General features: G+C 44.7%; 1 protein-coding gene across 3 annotated transcripts in view; it reads left to right on the top strand.

Moving 5' to 3' along the window:
- Positions 1–25,523, top strand: part of luzp1 (leucine zipper protein 1) — a 202,778-nt gene that overhangs the window by 158,707 nt on the left and 18,548 nt on the right. For all 3 annotated transcript variants that reach the window (XM_072500908.1, XM_072500910.1, XM_072500909.1), the window contains exon 2: positions 1,425–4,681. In XM_072500908.1, the coding sequence (XP_072357009.1) occupies positions 1,700–4,681 (2,982 nt within the window). In that variant the 5' untranslated portion in view covers positions 1,425–1,699. The remainder of the gene's footprint in view (positions 1–1,424; positions 4,682–25,523) is intronic.

Below are 25,523 nucleotides of genomic sequence, written 5' to 3'. Positions count from 1 at the left end.
TGTCCACAGTACCCCGAAGCCAAAAGGAGGAAAAATGGGCCAGGATTACTGCTCTTGATTCATAGAATCCCGACAGTGCAGAAGGAGGCCATTCGCTACGTTAACCCTGCTCTGACCCTCTGAAAGAGCACCCTACCTTGGCCCACTCCTCTGCCCCATCCCCATAAACCCATGCATTGATCCTGGCCATTCCACGTAACCAACACATCTTTGGACACCAAGGGGTAATTTAGCATGGCCAATCCACCTAACCTACACATCTTTAGACTGTGGGGTGAAACCGGAGCACCCGGACGAAACCCACGCAGACACAGGGAGAATGTGCAAACTCCACACGGACAGTGACCCGAGGCTGGGATTGAACCCGGGTCCTTGGCGCTGTGAGGCAGTAGTGCTAACCACTGCGCCACCATTCTCCTGTATTGTGTATGTGTATTAACATTAGAAGAGGACGAGTTGAGGCTTGCTGTGAAACTCAGAGCCTGGGTCACACAGGAATTGTGGCATTTAATCAAGATACTAGAGAACCTGAACTAGGGGTCACTGTTTAAAAATAAAAGGTCACTCATTTAAGATGGAGATGAGGAGAATTTATTTCTCTCAGAGGGTTGAGTCTCTGGAACTCTCTTCCTCAAAAGGCAGTGGAAGCATTTTTTAAAGAATATTGGAAGAATATTTTTAAAGCAGAGCTAAACAGATTGTTGAATAACAAGGGGGTGAAAGGTTATTGGGATAGACAGGAATGTGGGATTGAAGTTACAATCAGATCCGCCATGATAAATGGTGGAGCAGGCCCAAAGAGCCGAGTGGCCTACTCCTCCTAATTGGTATGTACCAGGGGACGATATCAGTGTCAGCCATGGCCCAGTTGGGAGTACTCTCGCCTCTGAGTCAGAAGGTTATGGGTTCAACCCCTGAGACCTGAGCACAGAAAATCTAGGCTGACACTCTAGTATTGAGGGAGTTCTGCATTGTCAGAGATGCCATTTTCAGAATGTTGATTCATCCTAAGATTGTGAGCAGTGCTATATAAATGTAACTTTGTTCTTCTTTCACTGCTACTCTACCCCACCAAGAGCCAGACGAGGAGGTAGGGCACTAAAGCTTTCTCACAGTCTCATCTTTTAAAAAGGAGACCAAAAGGGACACCCTCACTGGGAATTTCCTCGGAATCGGCTGGTATAACTTTGTAACGGGCGGATATCCCATTTACGGATATACCCAGAACTTCTGTTGGATTTGAGCAGCCGATCAGAGCAATAACGCAGGACGTTCGCAGTAACTGTCTATTCACGAGGGTCTATTCTCGAGGGTTTGTGAACAGAATTCTACAACCTGACTGAGATAAAGTGAACACTTGTTGATTAAAACTGCTGCGACTGCCTCGGCAAGATTTCTCAAGTGTCTTTTTTTTTTCTTAACAGGTTAAGATGCTTTTGAATCTCAAAAGAGCATTTCAGAGGCAGAGGAAGAAGAGATTTTCACAGAACTGAAATTGCGCTGGGGGATATTTTGGGTCAGAAGAAATAAAATCCAGCCACAGGACAAGACAGCGCATAAATGCCCAAAAGAGTGAGGAAAAACTACCTCGAAGAAAGAGAAATACTTTCCTCCTCCCTCATCCCCCTCCTCCCTCCCCCTCCCTCCAACCCCCGCTCCTCGATCTTCGCCTTCAGCAGGACCTCCTGAAGGAGCGGTGATGACCGACACAATGAGCCTCAAAGAGACTTCAAACCGGCAGCTGCGTCTGAAGCTGACCAGCTTGGGGCGCCGTGTGGATGAGCTGGAAGAGGCCACCAGGAATCTGCATCGAACCGAGGATGAGTTAATGGACCTGCAGGATAAGGTCATCCAAACTGAAGGCAGCAACTCCAGCCTCCTAAGCGAGGTGGATATCCTGCGCAAGAGGGTACTCACCATTGAGGGAAAGGACGAGGAGGTGAGGAAGGCTGAGGATATGTGCAGGAACTTGAAAGAAAAATTGGAGGCCGAGGTGAAGCTGAGCAAAGACCTCAAGGTCGAGATCGAGAAACTGCAGGACCGAATGGCGGAGCTGGAGAAATTGGAAGAGGTGTTTAGTAAGAGTAAGTCGGACTGCACTCAACTGTGTCACAGCTTGAACGAAGAGAAGAACCTCACCAGGAAGCTGATTACGGAGCTGGAGGCCCTTCGAGCCAGAGTGAAGGAACTGGAATCGACAGAAAGTCGGCTTGATAGATCAGAAAGAAACATCATCGAAGAGCTAGAAAAATTAAAATCCATAACTGTCATTTTAGCAGAGGAAAGGAAGAGCATGAGTGAAACATTGAAGCAAAATGAGCAAGTTATCCAGGACCTTACAAAGAAATTGGAACAAAACAACAAGATGAATACAGATCAAAGTCGGAACACCTCAAATCTCAGGACAAACGTTAATGAGAAAACATATCATTATTCAGGGGACCGGGGTGATCTCAGAATTGAGGAAAACCTGACAACTGGCTTGTCTCCTAAAGGCAACCTGGCAAAGAAAGGCTTAGACTCTCTAAATATAACACACAATGTTGGACTCAGAAACAAAGGAGGCCAGGAAGGGCAGGAGGACAATAAAATTAAAGATCTCACTCAAGAAATAGAAAAGTTGAAGAAACGTCTGAAGCTGCTCGAGATGGTGGAGGAGGACCTGAAGAAAACTGAAGCGAAACACAACGAGTTACAAGAGAAGTTTCTGAGTGAGCAGAACAAGACCAAAATGCTCGTTGATCAGATCGAGGAGATGAAATTGCAAATGGCAAGGAACAAAGCCTTAGAAAATGGCGAGACTGCACACCAGGAGATTCGCATAAGGTCTCGACAGGACAAAACAAAATACAGAAGTGTTGCAGCAGAGACGCAGGTCCTGAAAGAGAAGACTCATGAGGTTTCATATCAACCACGATCACAGAGGGAGAAAGTGAGAAACAGGGACTTATTGCTAGAGGATGACAATATGGGGAAAGGTTACAGGCGTCCTCTCAGTCCCAGTGCAAGTAGAAGATTCCAACGACCCTCTTCAAACCCAAGAACAACAGCTTGCAGTGAAAAGAAATCCGAAGATAAATCTTCTGCAAACAGCTATGGCTCTGTGCAGAAAGATCAGGACCTGCACCCTGAGAAGCTTAAGAAGCCCAGGGAGCCACCATCAGTGCTGAGTCGCTATCCTCCAGCAGCCAATGAGACCAATGTAAAGAGACCCTGGAACACCCAGAGTAAACAGAGTGAAAATGGACCAAAGAGTAAACCAGAGAAATCATCTAGAGACTATAGTGACTTGGAGCAATCATCAGCACTTCCTGAAAGACGGAGAAAGACTCTCAGCAATTTACAAAATTCTGAAAATGAGAACATGACAGCTAAAGATGAGTTTAACGATTCTGGTGAAGACTCATTGTCCACAGGTTCTACCATTAGCCTGGTGAATGGAACAGTTCCCTCTTATAGGAGCCATACAACCTCTCCAATATCCAACAGTGAGCCCAGGAATGCCTGTCTGGTTGAGGTTGAAGTACCACTTAGTACCAGCGGTGAATCCAATGCGGCAAAGACTGCGGTGAAATTGCCAACACGTGAAGAGCCAGACACCATGACGGAAGTTACATCCGTGACACCAAGACCACGCAGGTCAAAATACTTGCATTCATCGCGGTCCCAGGACATGGGTATGGAGAACATCGAGATGAAATGTAACACAGATAGAGAGCCACTCAAATATAAAAACACTGAAGCCATTGCTTCGGAGGATGTGACTGTGAATCAAAATCCAGGCCCAGAGTTGAAGAGAGTTTGTAGCCCGAGAGAGGGGTTGAGATCCAAAGCAATTATTAAGCCTGCTATCATCGCCATAGATAAGAAGGAAGTGATGACAACTGGAATAGAGCCAAGTGCTGGAGATCACAGGCTATCACCAAAAACTGTGCCAAATAAAGTGACCAGTAGCATCACAATACTTCCATCAGATTTGCCTTTTCAGAGGGTCAGCAACACGGCAATACCAAAGGAAAAACATACTTCCACAAGCAATATTACCATTAGTTCAAGTGAAACGCCTTTACAAAGGAGCAATCTTAGTATTCCTTATGAAATATCAATCCGTAGAAGTGACATTACAATGAAGCCATCGGAGTCAGATAGCTCCGATGAAGATGAGACTGAATCAGTGTCTGAGGTGTCAGTTAGCAGCAGTATTACAATAAAATCTCCCGAGTATATGGATGATGACAGCAGTGTAAGTTCCTACACAGCGAGGAGGAGGTATCGCACAGCTAACCGAGCCGAAACAGAGCCAAAGAACCTCTCGATGGACCCACCGGAGAGGGCATCTTGGAGAAGCAGTCGTACTGTAGCCCAGTCTGAATCCACTAAATATGAGAACGATCTTGGCATGGATTTTTCTAGAGTAACTGTAAGGAAAGCAAACCGTACGACTGTCTCAAATGAGGCGGGTGAGCGGAACTGCAGTGCTAGAGGATCCTTAACTGACGGGTATACAAAGAAGCTGAATAACTTTTCAAACTCTTTGGACTTGGTGGAGTCTAAAAGCAGCCTCACACCAGAAACAGCTCCACATCGGAGCTACAGCAGTGCAACAGAAAATATCATACGAAGGAAGCCGAACACCACGGTGGCATCCAAAGTAGCAGACTGGAATAACACCTGTTCATTGGTAAGTCCCATTTACAACAGAGCCAGGCCAAGGAATTGTATTTGAGTGAATTTAGAAGAGTGAGAGGTGACTTAATTGCAATGTATAACATTTTTAAGGGGCCTGACTAGTGTATATGTTGAGAAAATATGCCCCTGGCTGGGAAATCTAGAAGGCAGGGTCACAGTTCCAGAAGGGGTCAGCCATTTAAGACTGACCTGAAATTTCTTCACTCCAAGGATAGTAAATCTTTGGGAATCCAAACCTGAAGAGCTGCGGATGCTCATCTGTTGAGTTTATTCAAGGTAGAGGTCAATTGATTTTTTGGATACAAAGTGAATCAGGATATAGGGATAGCCTGAGACACTAGAATGAAAGTAGAGGATCATAAAAATCAAGAAATGATTACATCAGCCCAAAATTGCCCTAAAGAGCAACTCGCCTTGTCCCACTCTCCCCATCTTTCCCCTCATAGCCCTGCAAATATTTTCTCTTCAGATAGTTATCCCGTTGTCTTTTGAAACCTGGATTAAATCTATTAGCTCCCTTCTCAGGCAGTGCATTCTAGATTAAACTGGTTTCCCCTCATTCTCAATCCTCCATGGGAACATTTTCTCCCTACTGGCTCTGTTCAGATCCCTCATGATTTTGAACATCTAATATCTGTTAGAATATCTAATCTCCTCTCAACCTTACCCTCTCCAAAGAGAACGGTCCCAACCTCTCCAATCCACCCACACAACTGAAATTCCTCATCCCTGGAACCATTCCCGGGAATCTTTTCTCGCCAACATCTTTGCATCTGTTCTAAAGTGTGGTGCCCAGAACTGGACACAGTTGAGAAGAACCAGTTAGGAAGGTTTATCATATGTTTCTCGCTTTCGCAAGAAATGCCCCTATTTATAAAGCCTAGGATCCTGTGTACTTTATTAGCCACTTCCTCAATCTATCTTGCTACCTTCAATAATTTTTTTTTGCTATTTATTGGATGTGGATGTCACTGGCTGGGCCAGCATTTATTGTCCATCCCTAATTGCCCTTGACCTGAGTGGCTTGCTAGGCCATTTTAGAGCGCAGTAAAGAGTCAACCACACTATTCTGGACCTGGAGTCACATGTAGGTCAGACCAGGTAAGGACGGCAGATTTCCTTCCCAAGAGGGACAATAGCAAACCAGATGGGTTTTTACGACAATCAACAATCGTTTCACGGTCACCATTAGACTTTTAATTCCAGATTTTTATTGAATTTAAATTTCATCATCTGCCATGGTGGAATTTGAACCCGGGTTCCCAGAACATCACCCTGGGTCTCTGAATTACTAGTCCAATGACAATATCACTACACCACTGCCTCCCCTCTCCCTGATCCTGCATCCTCTTTAAAATTCTACCCATATTCAGTCTCTCTTTTTTTTCCTACCCATGAATCTCTTCACATTCCTCAGCATTAAATTTCGCCTTGCACTCGTCCATCCATTCCACGAGCCTGTCTATGTCCTCTTGAAGTCTACCACTTATCTCCTCACAGTGCACAGTCATTTTCAAGTTTTGTGTGAACCACAAATGTTGAAATTGTGCCCCACGCACCCAAGTCTAGGTCATTAATGTACATCAGGAAAGGCAATGGTCCTAACACAGACCCCTGGAGACTCCACTATACAGTGTCCACTTGTCTGAGGAACAATGACCTTCCGATAGTTCAGAACTTGAGTCTTGCTGAAAAAAGATATAACTGTTAAAACTTTTTGTCCTGTACTAATCAGGACAATTTGCAGAATCCCAAATTGTAAAGGAAACAACAATTTACACTACATGAGAAGAGAGTGTTGATTGGTTGGCAAGTGCACTCTGATCGGTAACGGTGTTGCTATGTTGACTGACTATTAACATGTTAACTCTACTTGTTTAAGACATTGCCTTGGGGAATGAACCTGGGGATTAGCTGTCATCTATTTTGTTTAGTTGAAAACGACTCAGTGTGTGTGTACATTCCTTCTGTCTGCAAAGGACAGGGCCGGGTATGAATATATGTGGCTTCTAGCATGTGTTTCTTTTTAGCCTTTTTTTTTAAATTTAGAGTACCCAATTCATTTTTTCCAATTAAGGGGCAATTTAGTGTGGCCAATCCACCTACTCTGCACATCTTTGGGTTGTGGGGGCGAAACCCACGCAAACACAGGAAGAATGTGCAAACTCCACACGGACAGTGACCCAGAGCCGTGATCGAACCTGGAACCTCGGCGCCGTGAGACTAAGTTTCTAGCATGTGTGAGTGAGCCACTCGCAAACCTGATTGATAATCTCACATTGGCTATCAGCGTAATTCTTACTACACTCAGCATTGCCTAGCAAATGTTATCTAATCGCACAATCACACAAAATGCTGGACGGCATTTTGAATTTTGTTGGTTGAGTACAGCCTGGCCTTTTGTGAATATAGGCTGGAATATGCTGTTTGATATGATCCACCAGTCTTTTTAAAAAATATATATTTATTAAAGTTTTTTAACACAATTTTTCTCCCTTACAAACAATAACCTCCCACCCCCCAGTAAAGAAAAGAAAACGAGAAATCGCGCAGAGCAAGATATATACATGGCAAAATGATATATTTACACAGCTTTGTACACTGGCCCTCACCCGTACGTGCCAGTTTCCCCAACCCTTCATGTTATCTCTTGCTCATCCACCCTCCCAGGCAGTCCCCCCTTCCCCCCTCCCTTCCCCCCCCCTCCCAGGACATCTCTTCCCCCCCCCAGGACATCTCTTTCTCTCCCCCCCCCCCCCCCCCAAGGTTGCTGCTGCTGCTGCCCGACCTTCCTCTAACGCTCCGCGAGATAGTCTAGGAACAGTTGCCACCGCCTGTAGAACCCCTGCGCAGACCCTCTCAAGGCGAACTTAATCCTCTCCAACTTTATGAACCCAGCCATATCATTTATCCAGGCCTCCAGGCTAGGGGGCTTTGCCTCCTTCCACATTAGCAAGATCCTTCGCCGGGCTACTAGGGACGCAAAGGCCAGAATGCCGGCCTCTTTCGCCTCCTGCACTCCCAGTTCGTCCGCTACTCCAAATATTGCTAGCCCCCAGCTTGGCTTGACCCGGACTTTCACCACCTGAGATATTGCTCCCGCCACTCCTCTCCAGAACCCCTCCAGTGCCGGGCATGACCAAAACATATGGACATGGTTCGCCGGGCTCCCTGAGCACCTTCCACATCTGTCCTCTACCCCAAAGAACCTACTCAACCTCGCCCACGTCAAGTGCGCTCTGTGGACCACCTTAAATTGTATCAGGCTGAGCCTGGCACACGGGGAGGAGGAATTAACCCTACCTAGGGCATCAGCCCACAGACCTTCCTCGATCTCCTCCCCCAGCTCCTCCTCCCATTTACCCTTCAACTCTTCTACCAGCGCTTCCCCCTCTTCTTTCAACTCCTGGTGGTCAGTTTTAATTATATGATCCACCAGTCTTTGGAATGTAAGGCCTACATACATACATCACACCAGCACTGTAATTCATACACCACATTACTCATTTGTGTGAACGGCAGAATGTCTTTTGGTTTGATGGCAAAATCCAGTTAGTGTGAGTACTACATATGTTGCTACTGCGTCAGTTTCACCTGCTGCTCAAATTTTTGCGATACCTTTCTCAACTAGCAGGTAGAGAAAAAGGAGCTCATTTGACTGCTCCACTTCAACGGTGAATTTGAGAACAGGATGGAGCCAATTGAGGTGTGCAAGGAAATTCTTACATGCAGCTGTGGATTCAAATGTAGCAAATTTATCATCCACACTTCAGAAATATACGAGGAGTAGGAGGTTGGGTGTCGTTACATCAAAGGCACGTTTCTCTTGGAACCCAACAGAGCTGGGCCGAGAGGCGACCCCATGGCAACACCATCTATCTGGGCAGATATAATGTTGTTAAACCTGAACTCAACTGCGTGTGTTGCTGATTTTGTTGGTTCGTGAATACTGATTCACACAATGGTGGTGGGTCTAGTCGCCAGGATGCTGCAATGTAAATGTCCATGGCTTCCTTAAGCAGTACATTGGACATGGCATCGCTATTGATCTACAAGTCCTGTACAGTCTTCGCAAATGCGAAGGAATCCTTCACTGTGTACGCAGAAAACCTGCTCAAAACTTGTTGTAGTAACTCACCAACCAATTGGTCAACTCGTGCTGTGCAGAACCAGTCATCGATAAGATTTGGATTTGGATTTATTGTCACGTGTACCGAGGTACAGTGAAAAGTATTGTTCCTCCTACAGTCCAGTCAGATCGTTCCATACATGAAAAACATAGGGCATCGATAAATACACAGTGTAAATACATAGACATAGACATCAGGTGATGCATACGGAGTGTAGTGCTACACGATAGAGAAGATGCATGCAGAGATCAGTTCAGTCCATAAGAGGGTCATTTAGGAGTCTGGTAACAGCGGGGAAGAAGCGGTTTTTGAACCTGTTAGTGCGTGTTCTCAGACTTTTGCATCTCCTGCCCGATGGAAGAGGTTGAAAGAGTGAATAAGCCGGCTGGGAGGGGTCTTTGATTATGCTTCCCACTTTCCCAAGGCAACGGGAGGTGTAGACAGAGTCAATGGATGGGAGGTGGGTTCGCGTGATGGACTAGGCTGTGTTCATGACTCTCTGTAGTAGATAGGGAACAAACTTCCACGTGCTATAAGATCAACCTTACCGTCAACCTCGTAAACAGGGCCCTGAGCAGTTGGCTCACTATGCAAGCTTGATTCTGAAATAGGAGGCATCAAAGCTATCCTGCAGGATTAAGACTACTCTGATCAGATCATTGCTTGCTGCATGTTGTGCACACACATGAGTAGCCTAAGGCCAATATTTCCAGTTCTGTAAAGTGCCCAGTCTACCTCAGATTACCCTGGAAATGTGAGGTGTCGCAGAAATTTGAGCAACGGGTGAAAACTGTTTCACATTGCTACTATGCGGTATTCTCCACTAACAGGATGCTGCCGTCAAGCCAAAACATCATTTTGTCAATCACAAATGAGTAATGTGGTATATGAATTTCAGTGCCAGTGTGATGCCAGGTACATAGGCTATAGGTCCCAACAACTGGCAGATCATATCACACAGCATTTTCCTTCAGCTGTTTGCAACAGGCAAAATACATAACCAGCCTTTGCTTGCATAACTCAACATAGTGTCCAACACTAGACGTGACTCCACAATTGGACAACACTTGCTAAACAATCCTTTCTTTTTGTTTTTTTTGGCTAAACAATCCTGATTGTGCTGAGAATTGCACTGACAAGCAATTTAAAGTTGTCACTTGGCCTCGCAGTGTGAATCACATATGTGTGCTGGAAGCTACATATATTAATTCACAAAGGGCCCTGTCCTTTGCAGACAGAAAGTACATGTACACACATTGCGCCTGTTTCAGTTTAATAAAAAACTTAAAACAGAGATGAGGTGAAATAATTTATTTGAGGGTGGTGAGTCTTTCGAACTCTTTGGAAATCTGTGCCCTCTCATTCCCAATCCATTTACTCTGTCCAGCCCCCTCGTGATTTTGAACACCTCTATCAAATCTCCTCTTGGCCTTCGTCTCTCCAAGGAGAATAGTCCCAACCTCTCCAATCTATCCTCATAACTGAAGTTTCTCATCCCTGGGACCATTCTTGTAAACCTCTTCAGCACTCTCTTCAATGCGTTCACATCCTTCCTATAATGTGACACCCAGAACTGTGCACAAAATGTATGCTGAAGTCTAACTAGTATTTCATATAAATTCAGCATAATCCCTCATTTTGCACACTTTGCCATTATACTTTATTTTTTTTTTAAATTTCATTAAGCTTTTGTCATTTTTATAAAAGTAAAAACAACAGTAAACTAAAAAAAAGTAATCTAACCTACGCCTCCCCCCTCTCAAAACAAGCCCCTTCCCCACCCTCTACCTTTGGAGCAGTTAACAGTGACCAATTCCTTGAAGTACAATATAAACGGTTGCCATCTCCGATAGGACCCTTCAATTGACCCCCGCATGGTGTATTTGAGCTTCTCAAGGTACAAAAACTCCATTAAGTGACCTAACCACATCAAGGCACTAGGTGACATTGCCAGCATCCAACTCAACAGGACTCCTCCAAGCAACCAAAGAGGTGAAGGCCAGGATATCTGCCCCCATGTGCTTCCGGCACATCTGAGACCCTAAATATAGCAGCTAAAGTGTAGAGCTCCAGCTCAATGTACAGGATTGTCAATGTGGCGCTGAAAAAAGAGACCCAAAAACCCACAAGCTTGAGACAAGACAAAAAGATGTGCATGTGATTAGTGGACCCCCTCGAACAGTGCTTGCACCTATCCTCAACCGCCCGCTAAGAAACGACTCATTCTGGCCTTGGTGAGGTGCGTCCTAAACACTATCTTGAACTGGATCAGGCTCAGCTTTGCACAGGATGTTGTAGCATTCTCCCGGCGAAGGGCCTCACTCCACATCTCTTCCTCCAATATGGGCCCAGCTCCTCCTCCCATTTGACCTTCACCCCTTCCACCGAGACCAGATCCGCCCCCAAAATCTGTCCATATATGCCAGATGTACTACCCTCTTCCGACCCCGAACAGGAAAGGATCCTCTCCAGCAAGGATGATGGTGGCACCATCGGGAATGCCGGAAACATCCGCCGAACAAAATTTCATACCTGGAGGAACCTAAACAAGCCCAAGCCATATCTTTAAAGTGGAGACATCAACCGAGTTTGACGAGTACTTTGCCGGAGCAAATGGCAGAGATATCATCATCTCTGCCCCGACCCAGACTCCATCCGCACCCAGGTCGATCCCTAACTATCCCACTTCACTTGTTTGAGGCTCTCAGGGCAATCTACAATGGGAATTCCCATTGGCCGGCGGGGGAAAGGGAAAGACCCGCTGCCAGCAACAGCACGCCGCCAAGGAACACACGGCGTGGGGAGGCGGAGAATTCACCCCAAGATGGTGGTTAGCCTTCTCCTGGAAGCACTGCAGTTCCTGTGGTGACAAAACTGCAACAATGTTCTTGGAGAGAACCTTCCAAGATGATGTTGAAGAAATAGAGATCTATCTCCAAGTCAGGATGATGTGTGAGTAGGTGGGGAAACTGGGCCTGATGGGGATCCCATGATATTGCTGTGCATCCTTCATGATGCTATAGGGCATATTGGAACAAGGGAAGTACTTGTTTAAGTAACCTCAGTGATTTGCTACAGTGCATCCCAGAGCAGCACGGTAGCATAGTGGTTAGCACTGTGGCTTCACAGCGCCAGGATCCCAGGTTCAATTCCCTGCTGGATCACTGTGCGGAGTCTGCACGTTCTCCCCGTGTCTGCATGGGTTTCCTCCGGGTGCTACGGTTTTCTCCTACAGTCCAAAGACATGCAGGTTAGGTGGATTGCCACGCTAAATTGCCCTCAGTGTCCAAAAAAAAAGGGTTAGGAAGGGGTTATTGGGTTAGGGGGAATAGGTGGAAGTGAGGGCTTAAGTGGGTCGATGCAGACTCGATGGGCCAAATGACCTCCTTCTGCACTGTATGTTCTATGTTCTATCATACACACCGCAATCACCGTATGCTGGTGATGGGGAAGTGGATATCGACCTGGTGACAGGGGGTCAGCTAAGCAAATTATCCATCATCTACAAGGCATAAGTCGGGGTGTGATGGAATATTCTCTCCATTTGCCTGGATGAGTGTGTCTCCAACAAGCCACCGCCTAGGAAAAAGCAGCCAGTTTGATTGGCACCCCATCCATCACAGATGCACAGGGGCTGCTGTCTAGAAGGACAAGGGCAGCAGAGACGTGGAAACACCACCACCTGCAAGTTCCCCTCCAAGCCACATAAACATCCTGAGTTGGAAATATATCACTGTTCCCTCACTGTCCCCGTGTCAAAATCCTGTAATTTCCTTCCTAACAGCACTGTGGGTGTACCTACATTACACAGACCTCAGAGGTTCAAGAAGGCGGCTCACCACCACGGCGTTCTTGACGGCGGTAAAAGATGGGCAACAAATGCTGGCCTAACCAGCGATGCTCACATCCCATGAAGGATGAAAAATAAACTTGTGTTCTGGATGATGTGTTCCTTGTGGTTTATATTCAGAAATATCAGTACAGACACTGAGGCTATCCTTTATGATTGCATCCGTCATAGAATTGATGAAGACAATGAATGAGATTGGTGATAGTGAAAAGCCTCACCTCACTCTTAGAGAGTTTCTGGCAGTCCCTCATCTATTCTCACATAAAATCTGTGGCCTGCAGTACACATTGTGGATAACAGCTACAATTTACATCTACATCTACAAGAAGCTTTCAGCTTGTTGATGAAGGCCACATGAGGCACCATCACAAAAGAACTGTGAAGATTCCTTGTCGGTTCCTTGTCCGAAAACTCTCCACAAAACTAGTTTCGAAACAGTTTGGGGGGCAACCAGCAAGGGATAAAAACAGAAAAGGATGGAATCATAGTATTTACAGTGCAGAAGGAGACCATTCGGCCCACGGGTCTGCACCAGCCCTTGGAAAGAGCACCCTACCCAAGCCCACACTTCCATCCTATTCCCGTAACCCAGTAACCCCACTTAATCTTTTTGGGCGCTAAGGGCAATTTAGCATGTGTTTTTGAAAACTCACCATTATTCTTAGAAGTCCCCCTATACCCAAAAGGGCCGACATTCTAAATGGCGATCAGGGATTCTCACTCCCCGACTCCGGTACAGGCTTCAGTGGGTGCTATTCAGGTCAAACTATGTTTTCGAGTTATACCCCGGTATAACCCATACCTTCACCGAAGATTTCATCTACTTTACCACTTAGTAGCATCGATCCTGGGTCCCGCATTGCTAGGTAAGTAAAGTAGACTTTGGAATAACCACTATTTCAGGTTAAATTAAGTTATTTTATTATTATATTTTTTCTTTTAAAAGCTGCAAATACTTTCTTTGCAGAAAGGAAAAAGATCTTGCTTCTGGATCCTTCTGGTTGGTTGAAGGGACCTTCAGGCCCAACTTGACAATCAATCTTCTTTAAAGTCTGGTCTTCTTTAGATGTATTTGCTGGTTAGCTCGGTTGCTGTGTACTGTCTTTCCCATGTACCGAGCTGTGAGAGCTGACTCTGCTGGCTGTCTCTGAGATGACTCTGGCTCCTCTTTAAATTCTAGTCTTCCTTAGATGTATTAGCTATTTTAACTCGGCTCCTTTGCCCTGTCTCTTTCCCATGGCCGAGCTGACTGTAAGCTGACTCTGCTTGCTTCTCTTGTTCCTTCTCTGCTTCTCTCTCTCTCTCCCTCTGAGTTCTGGTTCTGGGTAGTTCCTGCTCTGGTCTCTAGGTTTATATATTTTTCTGACAGTTATCTAGTTTTTATGACGTTATTGTAAAGTAACTATTATTTAACTTTGATTGTAAAAAGTATCTTTGATCTAAACTTTCTAATCCAATTAAGTATTCATTTTGACATGACTTCACTTCATAGATCTGATTACATCGTTTCCTTTGTGATGTTCAAAATGCTTTGGTTTCAGTAGAGGTGTGAATTTTAATTCCTGTCATTTCTATAGTTGTATTTTCCAATTGTATCCTCAGCTCATAATTTTGACTTTGATTTTGGCTTTGAATTATGTTTCTCGTAGACTGATAGTCTCCAGTTTTCTTTAATTTACGCAAATTATCACACTTAGAATTGTCTTCAAATTCAACTGAACCTCATCCATGCTTTTCCAGATGCTTACTATGATAGTTACTTTCAATGAAGGTGTGAGCCATTGTTTTTGGCTTCATTCAAAATCCTGTTTGTCTTGTTTGCTAAGTCTGCTTGACCAAGGATATCTGCATTTTACAATCCTTCCCTGGCAGCTGCTGTTAACCCTTTGTGGGATCTTTTCCTGTATCCTCTCATGTTTCTCTCAGACCAGATATTGCCAGACTTCCATGTTTCAAATGACACATCTTTCCATATTTTCAATAACACATGGCCAATCCACCTAACCTGCACATCTTTGGACTGTGGGAGGAAACTGGAGCACCCGGAGGAAACCCATGCATACACGGGGAGAACATGCAGACTCCGCACAGACAGTGACCCGCGGGGAATCGAACCTGGGACCCTGGAGCTGTGAAGCAACTGTGCTAACCACTATGCTACCGTGCTGCCCAGTAGAGATACTCGGTGAGTCAGGCAGCAGTCTGTGGGATGAAACAGAGCTAACATTTCAGGTCAATGACCCTTTGTCAGCCCTGAGGAAACCTAGGAATGTAATAGGTTCTTGAAACAGCTGAAGGAGGGGGTGACGGGGGAAGAAGAACAAAAGGGAAGATCTGTGGTGGGATGGTGAGCAGGAGAGATCCCATAACAAAAGATTTCATGGTACAAAATCCAAAGGGTTTGGTTTGGGGTATAGTGAAGAAACAAAAGAGATGTCGAGATTAATTGTGAATGGCTGCAGCCATCCCAAGTGCAAAGTGAAGGAATTTAAAAAATGAGAAAACAACCAAACTAGCAAAAAAAGAAACAACAAGAGGACACAAGTTTATGATCTAAAATTGTTGGACAAAATGTTGAGTCCAGCAATGTGTAAAGTGCCTATTTTCCAGTTAGGCACTTCATAGCCTTCCCGATTTCAACATTGAGTTCAGCAGTTTGAGACCAGGAACTCGCTCCCACATTTTTATTCTGTTCCTTGCCAGATGCCAGTTTGAATCTTGTTTTTCGTGTTTTTGCTTTTGGACAAAGCTGATATTATTCTGCCATTCACACACACACTCTGGACCAATGCTTTGTTTCTTTACTGCAACCATTACCACTCATTTTGTTTTTTTGTTCCTTGACAGTTTTGTCATTTAATCTCTTCTGTCTTTAACCCATCCCACATTTTGCACAAGAAATAGGAGCAGGAGGGGACCACTCAGCCTATCGAGCCTTTTCACCCATTCAGTACGATCATGGCTGATCTTTGGCTTCAACTCCATTTTCCCACCCACTCCCCATATCCCCCAGAGAGACCAACATTCTGTCTGGCCCAGCCTTAACTGTATTCAATGATGGAGCACCAAAACCTTCTTGGGCAGAGAATCCCAAAGATTCACAACCCTGCAAGTCAAGACATTTCCCCTCCTCACAGTCCTAAATAGTCAGCTCCTTATCCGGAAAACTGCGCCCAGGGGATTTTAGATTCCCCGGCGAAAAACCATCTCAAAATCTACCCTGAAACGAAAGAGAAAATGCTGGAAAATCTCAGCAGGTCTGGCAGTATCTGTAGGGAGAGAAAAGAGCTAATGTTTCGAGTCCAATGAATCTTTGTCAAAGCGCTTGACAAAGAGTCATCGGACTCGAAATGTTAGCTATTTGCCTTCCTAATTACATGCTGCACCTTTGTGTTAACTTCTTATGAGCGCACCCAAATCTCTTTGAACATGTACACATATATGTTTCTCACCTTTTTAAGAAATATTCAACCTTTCTATTTTGTGACCAAAGTGAATAAATAGCTTCACACCTTCCTACATCATACTGCATCTGCCCCCTTGTTGCCCACTCACTTTCTATATCTCTTTGCAGTCTCTGTGTCCGTCCCACACCAAACCTTTCCAACTAGCTTTATCTTATCAGCAAACTTAGATGCATTACTCTCTGCCTCTTCATCTAAGTCATTAATATGGGTTAATATAGATAGGGTGGCATGGTGGTTAGCACTGCTGCCTCGCAACACCGGGTTCAATTCCAGCCTTGGGTGACTGTATGGAGTTTGCATTTTCCCCCTTTGTCTGCGTGGGTTTCCTCCGGGTGTTCAAGTTTCCCCCTACTGTCCAAAGATGTGCAGATTAGATGGATTGGCCATGCTAAATTGTCCCTCAAGTGGTCAGGTTAGGTGGGGTTATGGGGATAGGGCATAGGAGTGGGCCGAGGTAGGATGCGCTTTCGGAGGGTCATTGCAGAATCGTTGGGCCAAATGGTCTCCTTCTCCACTGTAGGGATTTGATGATTGAAATTAGTTGAGGCCCTAGCGTTGACCCTCATGACACTCCATTAATCACTATCGGGGGGGGGGGGCAGCACGTGGCATAGTGGTTAGCACTGGGACTGCGGCGCTGAGGACCCGGGTTCGAATCCCGGCCCTGGGTCACTGTCCGTGTGGAGTTTGCACATTCTCCCCATGTCTGTGTGGGTTTCACCCCCACAACCCAAAGATGTGCAGGTTAGGCGGATTTACCACGCTAAATTGCCCCTGAATTGGAAGGAAAAATAATTGGGTACTCTTTATAAAAATTTAAAAAAATGTTTAATTAAAAAAATTAATCACTATCTGAAACCTTGAAAAAGTCCCATTTATTTCCACTCTCTGCTGCCTACCTGTTAACCAATCCTTTATCCTTATCTCCATGTGCAATTATCTTGCCTTTTGTGTGGCACCTTTAGAAAGTCTTTTGGAAGTCTACTGGTTCCCATTTATCTAAGTTACTACTTACATCTTCAAAGAACTCCAATAAATTTGTCAAAATAAATTAGTAAAACCATGTTGACTTGCTCTAATCATATTCTGCTTTTCTAAGTGCACTTTTAAGACTTCAGTAATAATAGATTCCAACAACTTATGTTAGCCTAACTGGCTGGTAATTCCGTTATATCTCTCACCCCTTTCTTGAAACGTTGTACAACATTTGGCAACTTCCAACCTGATGAGACTGTTCCCAAATCCAATGAATTTTGGAAAATCTAATTTTGGAAAATCACAACCAGCACATCCATTATCTCTGCAGCTATCCAGGGATTTGTCCATTGAGTTTCTCCAATACTTCTTCTCTGTTGATATTATTTTCCCAAATTTCCTCACTCCTTTTAGCCCATATTTTACCATCTATTTCTGGAATGAAACTTGTGTCTTCCACTGTGAAGACATTGCAATATTTGTTCAGTGACTCTGCCCTTTCCTCATTCTCCATGATAATTTCTACTCTCTTTGATTCTAACAGACTAATGTTAACTTTAGCTACTCTCTGTTCAAAAACCCAATTAAAACATTTATATTAAAAAAAACTTTAGCTACTCTCCTCCTTTTTATAAACTTATAAAAGCACTTACAATCTATTTACAATATTACTGGCCGGTTTACTCTCATATTCTACTTTTTTTCCTTTTTATCATCTTTTTGATTGACCTTTGCTGGTTTCTAAAACGCCCTTAATCCTCAGACGTGTTACGGTTTTGGGGAATATTTTAAGCTTCTTATTTTAATCTAATACTATCTCTAACATCCTGAGTGAGCCACAGATTCGTCTTCCTTTTTGAGTTTTTGTTTGGGCAATTTGAATTATTTCTTTACATATTTCATACTGTTCATTTCCGACCATACCTTTTAGTCTATTTACCCAATTAAGCTTAGCCAGCTCTCCTCTCATACATATGCAATTGGCTCTGTTTAAGTTTAAGATTCTTGTTTGTGATTGGAGTATGTCACTTTCAAATTTAACCCGGAGTTCAGTGGTATTATGATCACTATTTTTCAGTGGATCTTTTACTATGACATTACTATTTAACCCTGCTTCATAACATAATACTAGATCTAGGATAGCTTTATCCCTCGTCGGCTCCAAAACACATTTTAGCATGAAAATATTCCACAAACTCATAAAATATTCCACAAACTAATATTTTAAACCTCTCATGCCAATTTGTTTGTCCCAGTCTATATGATTCGTGGAACAGTCACATCAGTACTCAGGGAGTAGTGAACTATTCCTTTGGTGTGCGCTACACTTGCTATAACCCAACATTTCTTACATTGGTTGGAGCTTTACAGTCATTCATGCTGGTGGGATAGTCCGGTTCCACCGATGGTGCACCCCTGCCTTTGGTTTCATGAAGGAGCGGCGTGCATTCAATGGGAAGGCCCGTTGCCAACAACAATATCCCACCACCGACCAATGGTGGGTCGCCTCCGCCACTGCGAAACATGGAGTGGGTTCATAGAATCCCTACAGTTCAGAAGGAGGCCACTCAGCCTACCGAATCTGTACTGACCCTCTAATAGAGCACCCCACCCAGGCCCAATCCCCCACCCTATCCTCGTAACCCCACCTCTCCTTTTGACACTTATCTACCTAACCTGCACATCTTTGGATTGAGAGGAAACCGGAGCACCCGGAGGAAAACCACGCAGACAGGAAGAGAAAGTGCAAACTCCTCACAGACAGTCACCCGAGGTCAGAATCGAACCTGGATCCCTGGTGCTGTTAGGCAGCAGTACTAACCACCGGGCCACCCCGTGTTGCACAGAAAATCCTGCCCATTGCCTTTGTTACAAGCTCCAATAATTGTTTGTTTCATGTTCTGCCCAACAGTCTCACCAAAGTTGGGGGGGGGGGGGATAAAGTATTCCCTCCATTGTTTACGGACTGTTGTTATTTCTGATTTCTACCCATACTGATTCTACTTCATGATCTTCTGAAGCCAGATCCTGCTCGTGAAAGCCCTATCATCCTGTCCTATCAGCACTATCTCTACTCATTTGACACTCTGTCTGCCTTCCCAAAATATTGTGGACCCTGCAATATTTATTACACGCACTCCACTCTGAACCCACGTTTGTCAGTTAATTGTCACATGAGAGTTTCCAAACTCCACTCCGAAAACATACTTTAAAATCTTATTTCATAATAATGCTTTCCCTTGGCAGTTTGCATTCCAAAATCCAGTCCAGGTTTTACAACTGTTTCTTTTAAACACAGCTTCTGTTCCACTTTTAAAGTGAATCCACTCCAGGATTTACACCACCCCCTTTAGGATTTCATTTGTCTTAAAGGCTTTCACACAAACATCCCCGGTCCAGCAACTGATTTCCACAATTATTTCAAATAATATCTCCCAAACTCTGCTAATTTCTCACAGACCGTAGCACTACTGCAGATATTTTTCTGGCCTCTCACACTCTGATGTCTTTTCAATCTCTGCGACTTTACTGAACAGTAATCTATTCTGGTTCCCATTTTCTCTAATTTCGATAACTGGCTGGAATTTAGGTTTCCGGCGTCTTCTCTTACCCATTACTCCATAATATGGCGTTCCTTCTAACAAGGCTGAGAGAGGCATTCCCTCTTTAGCCTTCTCAAACCAACTGCTTCTAGCAGAGCTGGGGAGCTCCCATCTCTCTCACTACCTATCTCCAACTGCAATCAAATTCAGCTGAACTAAAACTTAAAATCTTCTCAACTTTGCAAGGCCCTAGTTGCTAAGCAACCTCTGCTGGTTTATTCACTCTTCATTCTGTAGCCTTCTCTTGTAACAAACACTTCTGTAGCCTTCTCGAAGCACATTAGAATCCCAGTTGGAATTGAAACCAACCCCACATATACAAACACCTTTGTCCAGCATGAATCTAACTATGGGTTTTATCCTTCGAAGGCACAAAAATATTAAATTAAGCACACATAAAACAATCCCTAGTTTCTAATGTGTAACAAAACAAATATAATTATCAATGCTTTCTTAACAGTGGCCTCCTTCATCTTGGTGGGCTGCAAGATTGAAATCGGGCTTGTTCACTGGATATGACCCCATGAATTGTTTTAAAAATAAATTTAGAGTACCCAATTATTTTTTCTTTTAATTAAGGGCCAATTTCATGTGGCCAATCCACCTAACCTGCACGTCTTTGGGTTGTGGGGGTGAAACCGACACAGACACGGGGAGAATGTGCACATTCCACACAGACAGTGACCCAGGGCTGGGATCGAACCCGGGTCCTCAGCGCTGTAGATAGCAGTGCTAACCACTGCGGCACCGTGCCGCACGATGACCCCAGGAATAAGATTAAATATATTTAATACATGCCAAATATTTCATAACGGGTTCGGGAAAATGCATAATCATTTATATATTAATAGAACCATCATCAATTCCAAATTGGTAAAAACAGAAGAAACATTACACTTTGGACACAAAGGGGCGCCCACCTTTCACAGTCAATGTTGTGAGCAATCAGCACACACCCAACTTCACTTGCCCTTGCTTTATATGGATATCACTTCAGTTATACTGGTAGGAACAAAACTACATGGACGGAAATCAGCAGAATTTGGCAACCCAGTGCATCAACAAAATGTCTTGTGCTGCTGCTCTCAGAACCCAGGTGGGCCGCAGGAGTTGCCCACCACTGTGCTGGACTGTCACACAAACTCCCTTCAGACAATCAACCACCCTGCAAAAATTAGTCCTCAGTGCCCTCATTTTACAGAGTGCAAAATTGACCAATTAGGATATTTCTCCTAAAACACCACCTGCTCACTTTGAAAGCAAATCTTTGGCAGCTATCAAAATGTTTGCCTCACGCCACAAAGTCCAATGTTCTTTGTGAATTTCCAGAAAAGCTTTAGCCTTATTAAAATAATTAATTTGTTCAAAAAGACAGTATATTATAGAAAAAATATTTATGTTGAGTCTGGTGTGTGTCACAGCTCCTTAACATCGGCTTCGACAAAAAGGAGCCTCTGGTGTCCAACCCTCCAAATTAACAGGCGGAGTAGGCCCCTCCTCCTCCTGGGGAACTATTGTAGCTGTCTTCCATAATCAGTCTTTGCCCGGCCTATTTGTCCTGGATCAAGTTAATCATGCAGGGGTCACATCACCAAGTTAAGCTGATGGGCACAGAGAAAAATCATTGAGGCCTAATAGCTTCAGCTCAGAATGAGAGGCCTGAACCTGCTTGGAGAACACAATTAGAAAATAATGTGCAATGCAATTTATTTAAAACAAAAGAACAAACTTTTGATTTAAATGTTCACATTATAAAACTTTCTTAAGTGCATCCACTGTGTGTTTGTACTATAACTATGGTAATGGCTTTCATCATCCCCAGAATGCTGAACATGGCTGACACTGCTGTATATAGAGGTTGGGGTATCAGACCTTTGGGGTTATTGGTCATCCTGAATGCTGATTGCTTACTCAACATACAAGTGAATAGCAACTCTGCAGATCGCAATCTCATTGTGTGCCTTCCAGTAAAGTTCAGGGAGAGGGACCCTAATGATTTTCTCAAAGGTAGCGAGGTCAGCTGTATGTTCCTTTTTTAACTGCTCCAGCTTTAATCAATTAAAACAAGTGCTCAACTCTTAAGAATAAAATAAAAACTTGGCCAATTATTGATGTAATATTCTGTCTGGTAAAATACACTGTATTATGCAGAATTAGAGGGTTGTACGCCATTGGGCCATATCACAGGCACGATAACACGCTCTCTCGCTTTGGTGCTTCACTCCAGGTATGATTGGTCGGTGATGGCTTAATTAACTCATTTCCACAATACTTAATCAGTTGGAATTAGTTTGGAAAATGTACCAATGCTGGAATTCTAATTGCAACATGAAGGTGTATTTATATAGCTCCTTTTACAACCTCATAGAATCATAGAATTTACAGTGCAGAAGGAGGCTATTTGGCCCATCGAGTCTACACCGGCCCTTGGAAAGAGCACCCCATATACACTTCCAACCTAACGCCGTAACCCAGTAACCCCACCTAACCTTTTTGGACACGAAGGGCAATTTAGCATGGCCAATCCACCTAACCTGCACATCTTTGGACTGTGGGAGGAAACCGGAGCACCGGGAGGAAACCCACGCAGACACGGGGAGAACGTGCAGACTCCACGCAGACAGTGATCCAAGCCGGGAATTGAACCTGGGACCCTGGAGCTGTGAAGCAACTGTGCTAACCACTGTGCTACCGTGTTGCCCACCTCATGAAGACCCATATCTCTTTACAACCAAAGTGTAGTCACTGTTGTAAAACAAGGAAACGCAGCAGTCAATTTACACACCGCAAGATCTCACAAACAGCAGCGCGATATTGACCAATAAAAAATCTATTTTTGTGATGCTGATTTAAGAATAAATCTTGTCCAGACCAAGACGATTAGCTCCCCTGATCTTCTTCAAAATAGTGCTGTGGAATCTTTCACGTCTACTTGGGAGGGCAGTCAGAACCTCAGTTTAATGTCTCATGTGAAAAGACAGTACTTCCTTCAGTGCAGCACTCCCCCAAAACCGCACTGATGTATAAAGGCTCTGGAGTGGGATTTTAATCCACAACCTACTGACTGAGGAGCAAGAGTGCTGCCCACTGAGTCATAGCTGATGCTCTAGGCTCAGGTGAAAAATGACAACTTGGGCAAGAGACATTGATGGCCATGGAATTGTACCTCTTGATGGGTCAGTGTCTTTAGAAGATGTATTAAGGAAAATAATTTTTTTTCAAAATCTCAACAAGACAAATTCTTGGGAGTTATTAACATGTCTCAGCAACAGTGCATACCGTTTCTCTTCACTTAGCTTTCCCTTGCGTAGGTGAAGACAAAATATGTAACAGGATACTACAAAATACATGAAATATTCCAGAACAGCCCAACCATTGCATAAACCAGCGCCTTATGCTTTAGTTGCGAGTTTGGTCTTGGGAATATTTTCTCTATTTCGCAGTTTCTGCTCTGTTTCCCCTCCATCGACCCCCAACCGCACCTCCCATACACACACACTCTATTTTATGCATAGCATTCTTAATGATAGTACAACACAACTGTCTTGATGAATATTCCCAAAGTCTTGTAGTCTTCACACCACACACAAGGGCAAAACATAAGGGGAGCACATTTGAAAACAAATGTGAAAAAGAGAGAACACTCTGTACTCCAAACAAAAAATCCATAAATATAAATGTAGTTTGCTAAAGCTACATAGAGCTTCCAGGAATTCCTACTCAAAGTTATTAAATGAGTGCAACCCATCTCATCTTGTCACCTCCCCGTGGGGCAGAGGAATGGTGTCACATGTCCTTGTATTGAATGTCCACAAGTCATTTTAAGTCCAAGCTAAATTATTGCCGACGTTAGAGGGAAGTTAGTGATGCATGAGGAGAACAGTGGTACAGAGGGGAGGGAACCAGGGCCACTCAGCAACTCCTGACCTCACTGGAGCCTTGGTCCACAATGGAGAAAAGGGCTGAATTCCACACGCGATGAGAGACAGTATTTTTTTAAAAAACATTTATTAGGATTTTACATTTTAGTAATGAACACAACAAAATTACAAAACAATACCATACACAAAAAGCAAGGAGCAAAAAAAAGGCCAGCCCACACCCTAACTTCTGAGGCAGCTTTCCTAAACACACCAACAAGGAGAAGAGCCACCCACCAGTCAATAAGGACGGAATCACACCTACCCAGGGGAAAAAACAGGATATTCACCAAGTACAGCAGGCATTGTCAAACTTGGGGGCGCCACCCGTGGGTGGGTCGCGGGCTGGTGTCGGGAGGGTCGTGGAGCCATCTGTCATGGCGCTCCCGATCGCGCAAATCCGCGCGCAACAGCTGGCTTTTAATAACGCCGGCTGCAAGCGGCCTTCAAAATGGGCAGGAACAGATGAAAAAAATTTGGCTGCACGACGCATGCGTGTCCGATCATCGGTGCACATGCACAACTATGCGCACCGAAGATCGGGCACGCATGCGCAGTGCGGCCGCATTTTTAAAAATATGGTCGCAGCCTTTTTTCCAAGTTCGGGGGGCCAAAGGGACAAAGCGACCATTGGGGTACCATGGAAGGTAAGAGAAAATGGTGGGTCGTGCAGGTCGGCCGCTGTGGGTCGCGAAGGTCGGCTGCCGTGGGTTGATAAGGTCGGCCGGGTTGGGTCCCGAAGGTTGGCTGGTAGGTAAAAATGGGTCCCCCAAAAAGTTTGAAAAACACTGAAATACAGCACTCAGTCCATCCCCAAATCTCTATGGGACCAAACCCAGCCTCTACAAGTAAACCCCCCCCCCCAAGTAACCCACAGGCTCCAACAAAAGAGGGGTGGGCAGGTTTCTTCATCGGCATTATCCTCCATTTTGCCAGCAGCGCACTCACGCCTGTGGATTTCCCGACAGTGTGAGGGTGGCCACAATGGAAAGCCCCATTGGCTGGCTGCCGGGACGGAGGATTCCGCTCGGTACCTCCCAATTCTCAGGGACAACAGGATACCACCCACGATGCCACGCCTGGCCTAGCCCAGCACCATCCCAAAAGAAAACTCAGGAAATTATGTCCCCAGGACGTCCCTTACAACCCAAAACCTTGTCGGGTATGCACCCAACGAACCCCATCCAGGGCAATGCATCATTCCCACTCACACAAAGGAGGGAAAGGATAATCGCTCTAACTCTAGTCAGGGGGCAATCCCAGTCCGGGAGAAGAAGGACCATCAAGACACCTATCAATAGAACATCCTGGGAGGGGCGGCACAGCGGTTAGCACTGCTGCCTCACGGCACTGAGGACCCGGGTCACTGTCCATGTGAGTTTGCACATTCTCCCTGTGTCTGCATGGGTCTCACCCCCACAACCCAAAAAGATGTGCAGGGTAGGTGGATTGGCCATGCTATATTTGGGGGGAAAACAGAATTGGGTAGTCCAAATTTATATTTTTAAAAATAAAACACCCTGGGAGGGAAGGCCGGCCCTCCTCACCCCCTCAACCAAGAATTCACCAGGCCAGAACCAGCACAATGCTTGCCCACATGAAAGAAGGAAAAAAGAGACCCCCAGGAAGGGGGACACCCAACTGACTCACGGGAACCACAAACCTATAAAACGGATACTCAGGGCCACTATCATCCCTAATCCTCAGCCACAAATACCAATCCCACTTCAGCCTACTCTAAATTCAAATCTTAAAAAAAAAGAAATTTCTGAAATGGATCAGCTCTAACTGGGGGTGCTATCCTCAATCTTAGTGAGGACGAACTAACCCTAACAACTCCAACTTTCCACCCCTCTCCCTGCTCTGGCACCACTCATCTTTTCAACGAG

The sequence above is a fragment of the Scyliorhinus torazame genome, chromosome 1 (assembly GCF_047496885.1).
Source record: "Scyliorhinus torazame isolate Kashiwa2021f chromosome 1, sScyTor2.1, whole genome shotgun sequence".
Classification (NCBI taxonomy): domain Eukaryota; kingdom Metazoa; phylum Chordata; class Chondrichthyes; order Carcharhiniformes; family Scyliorhinidae; genus Scyliorhinus; species Scyliorhinus torazame.
This window is presented reverse-complemented; position numbering and strand designations above follow the sequence as displayed.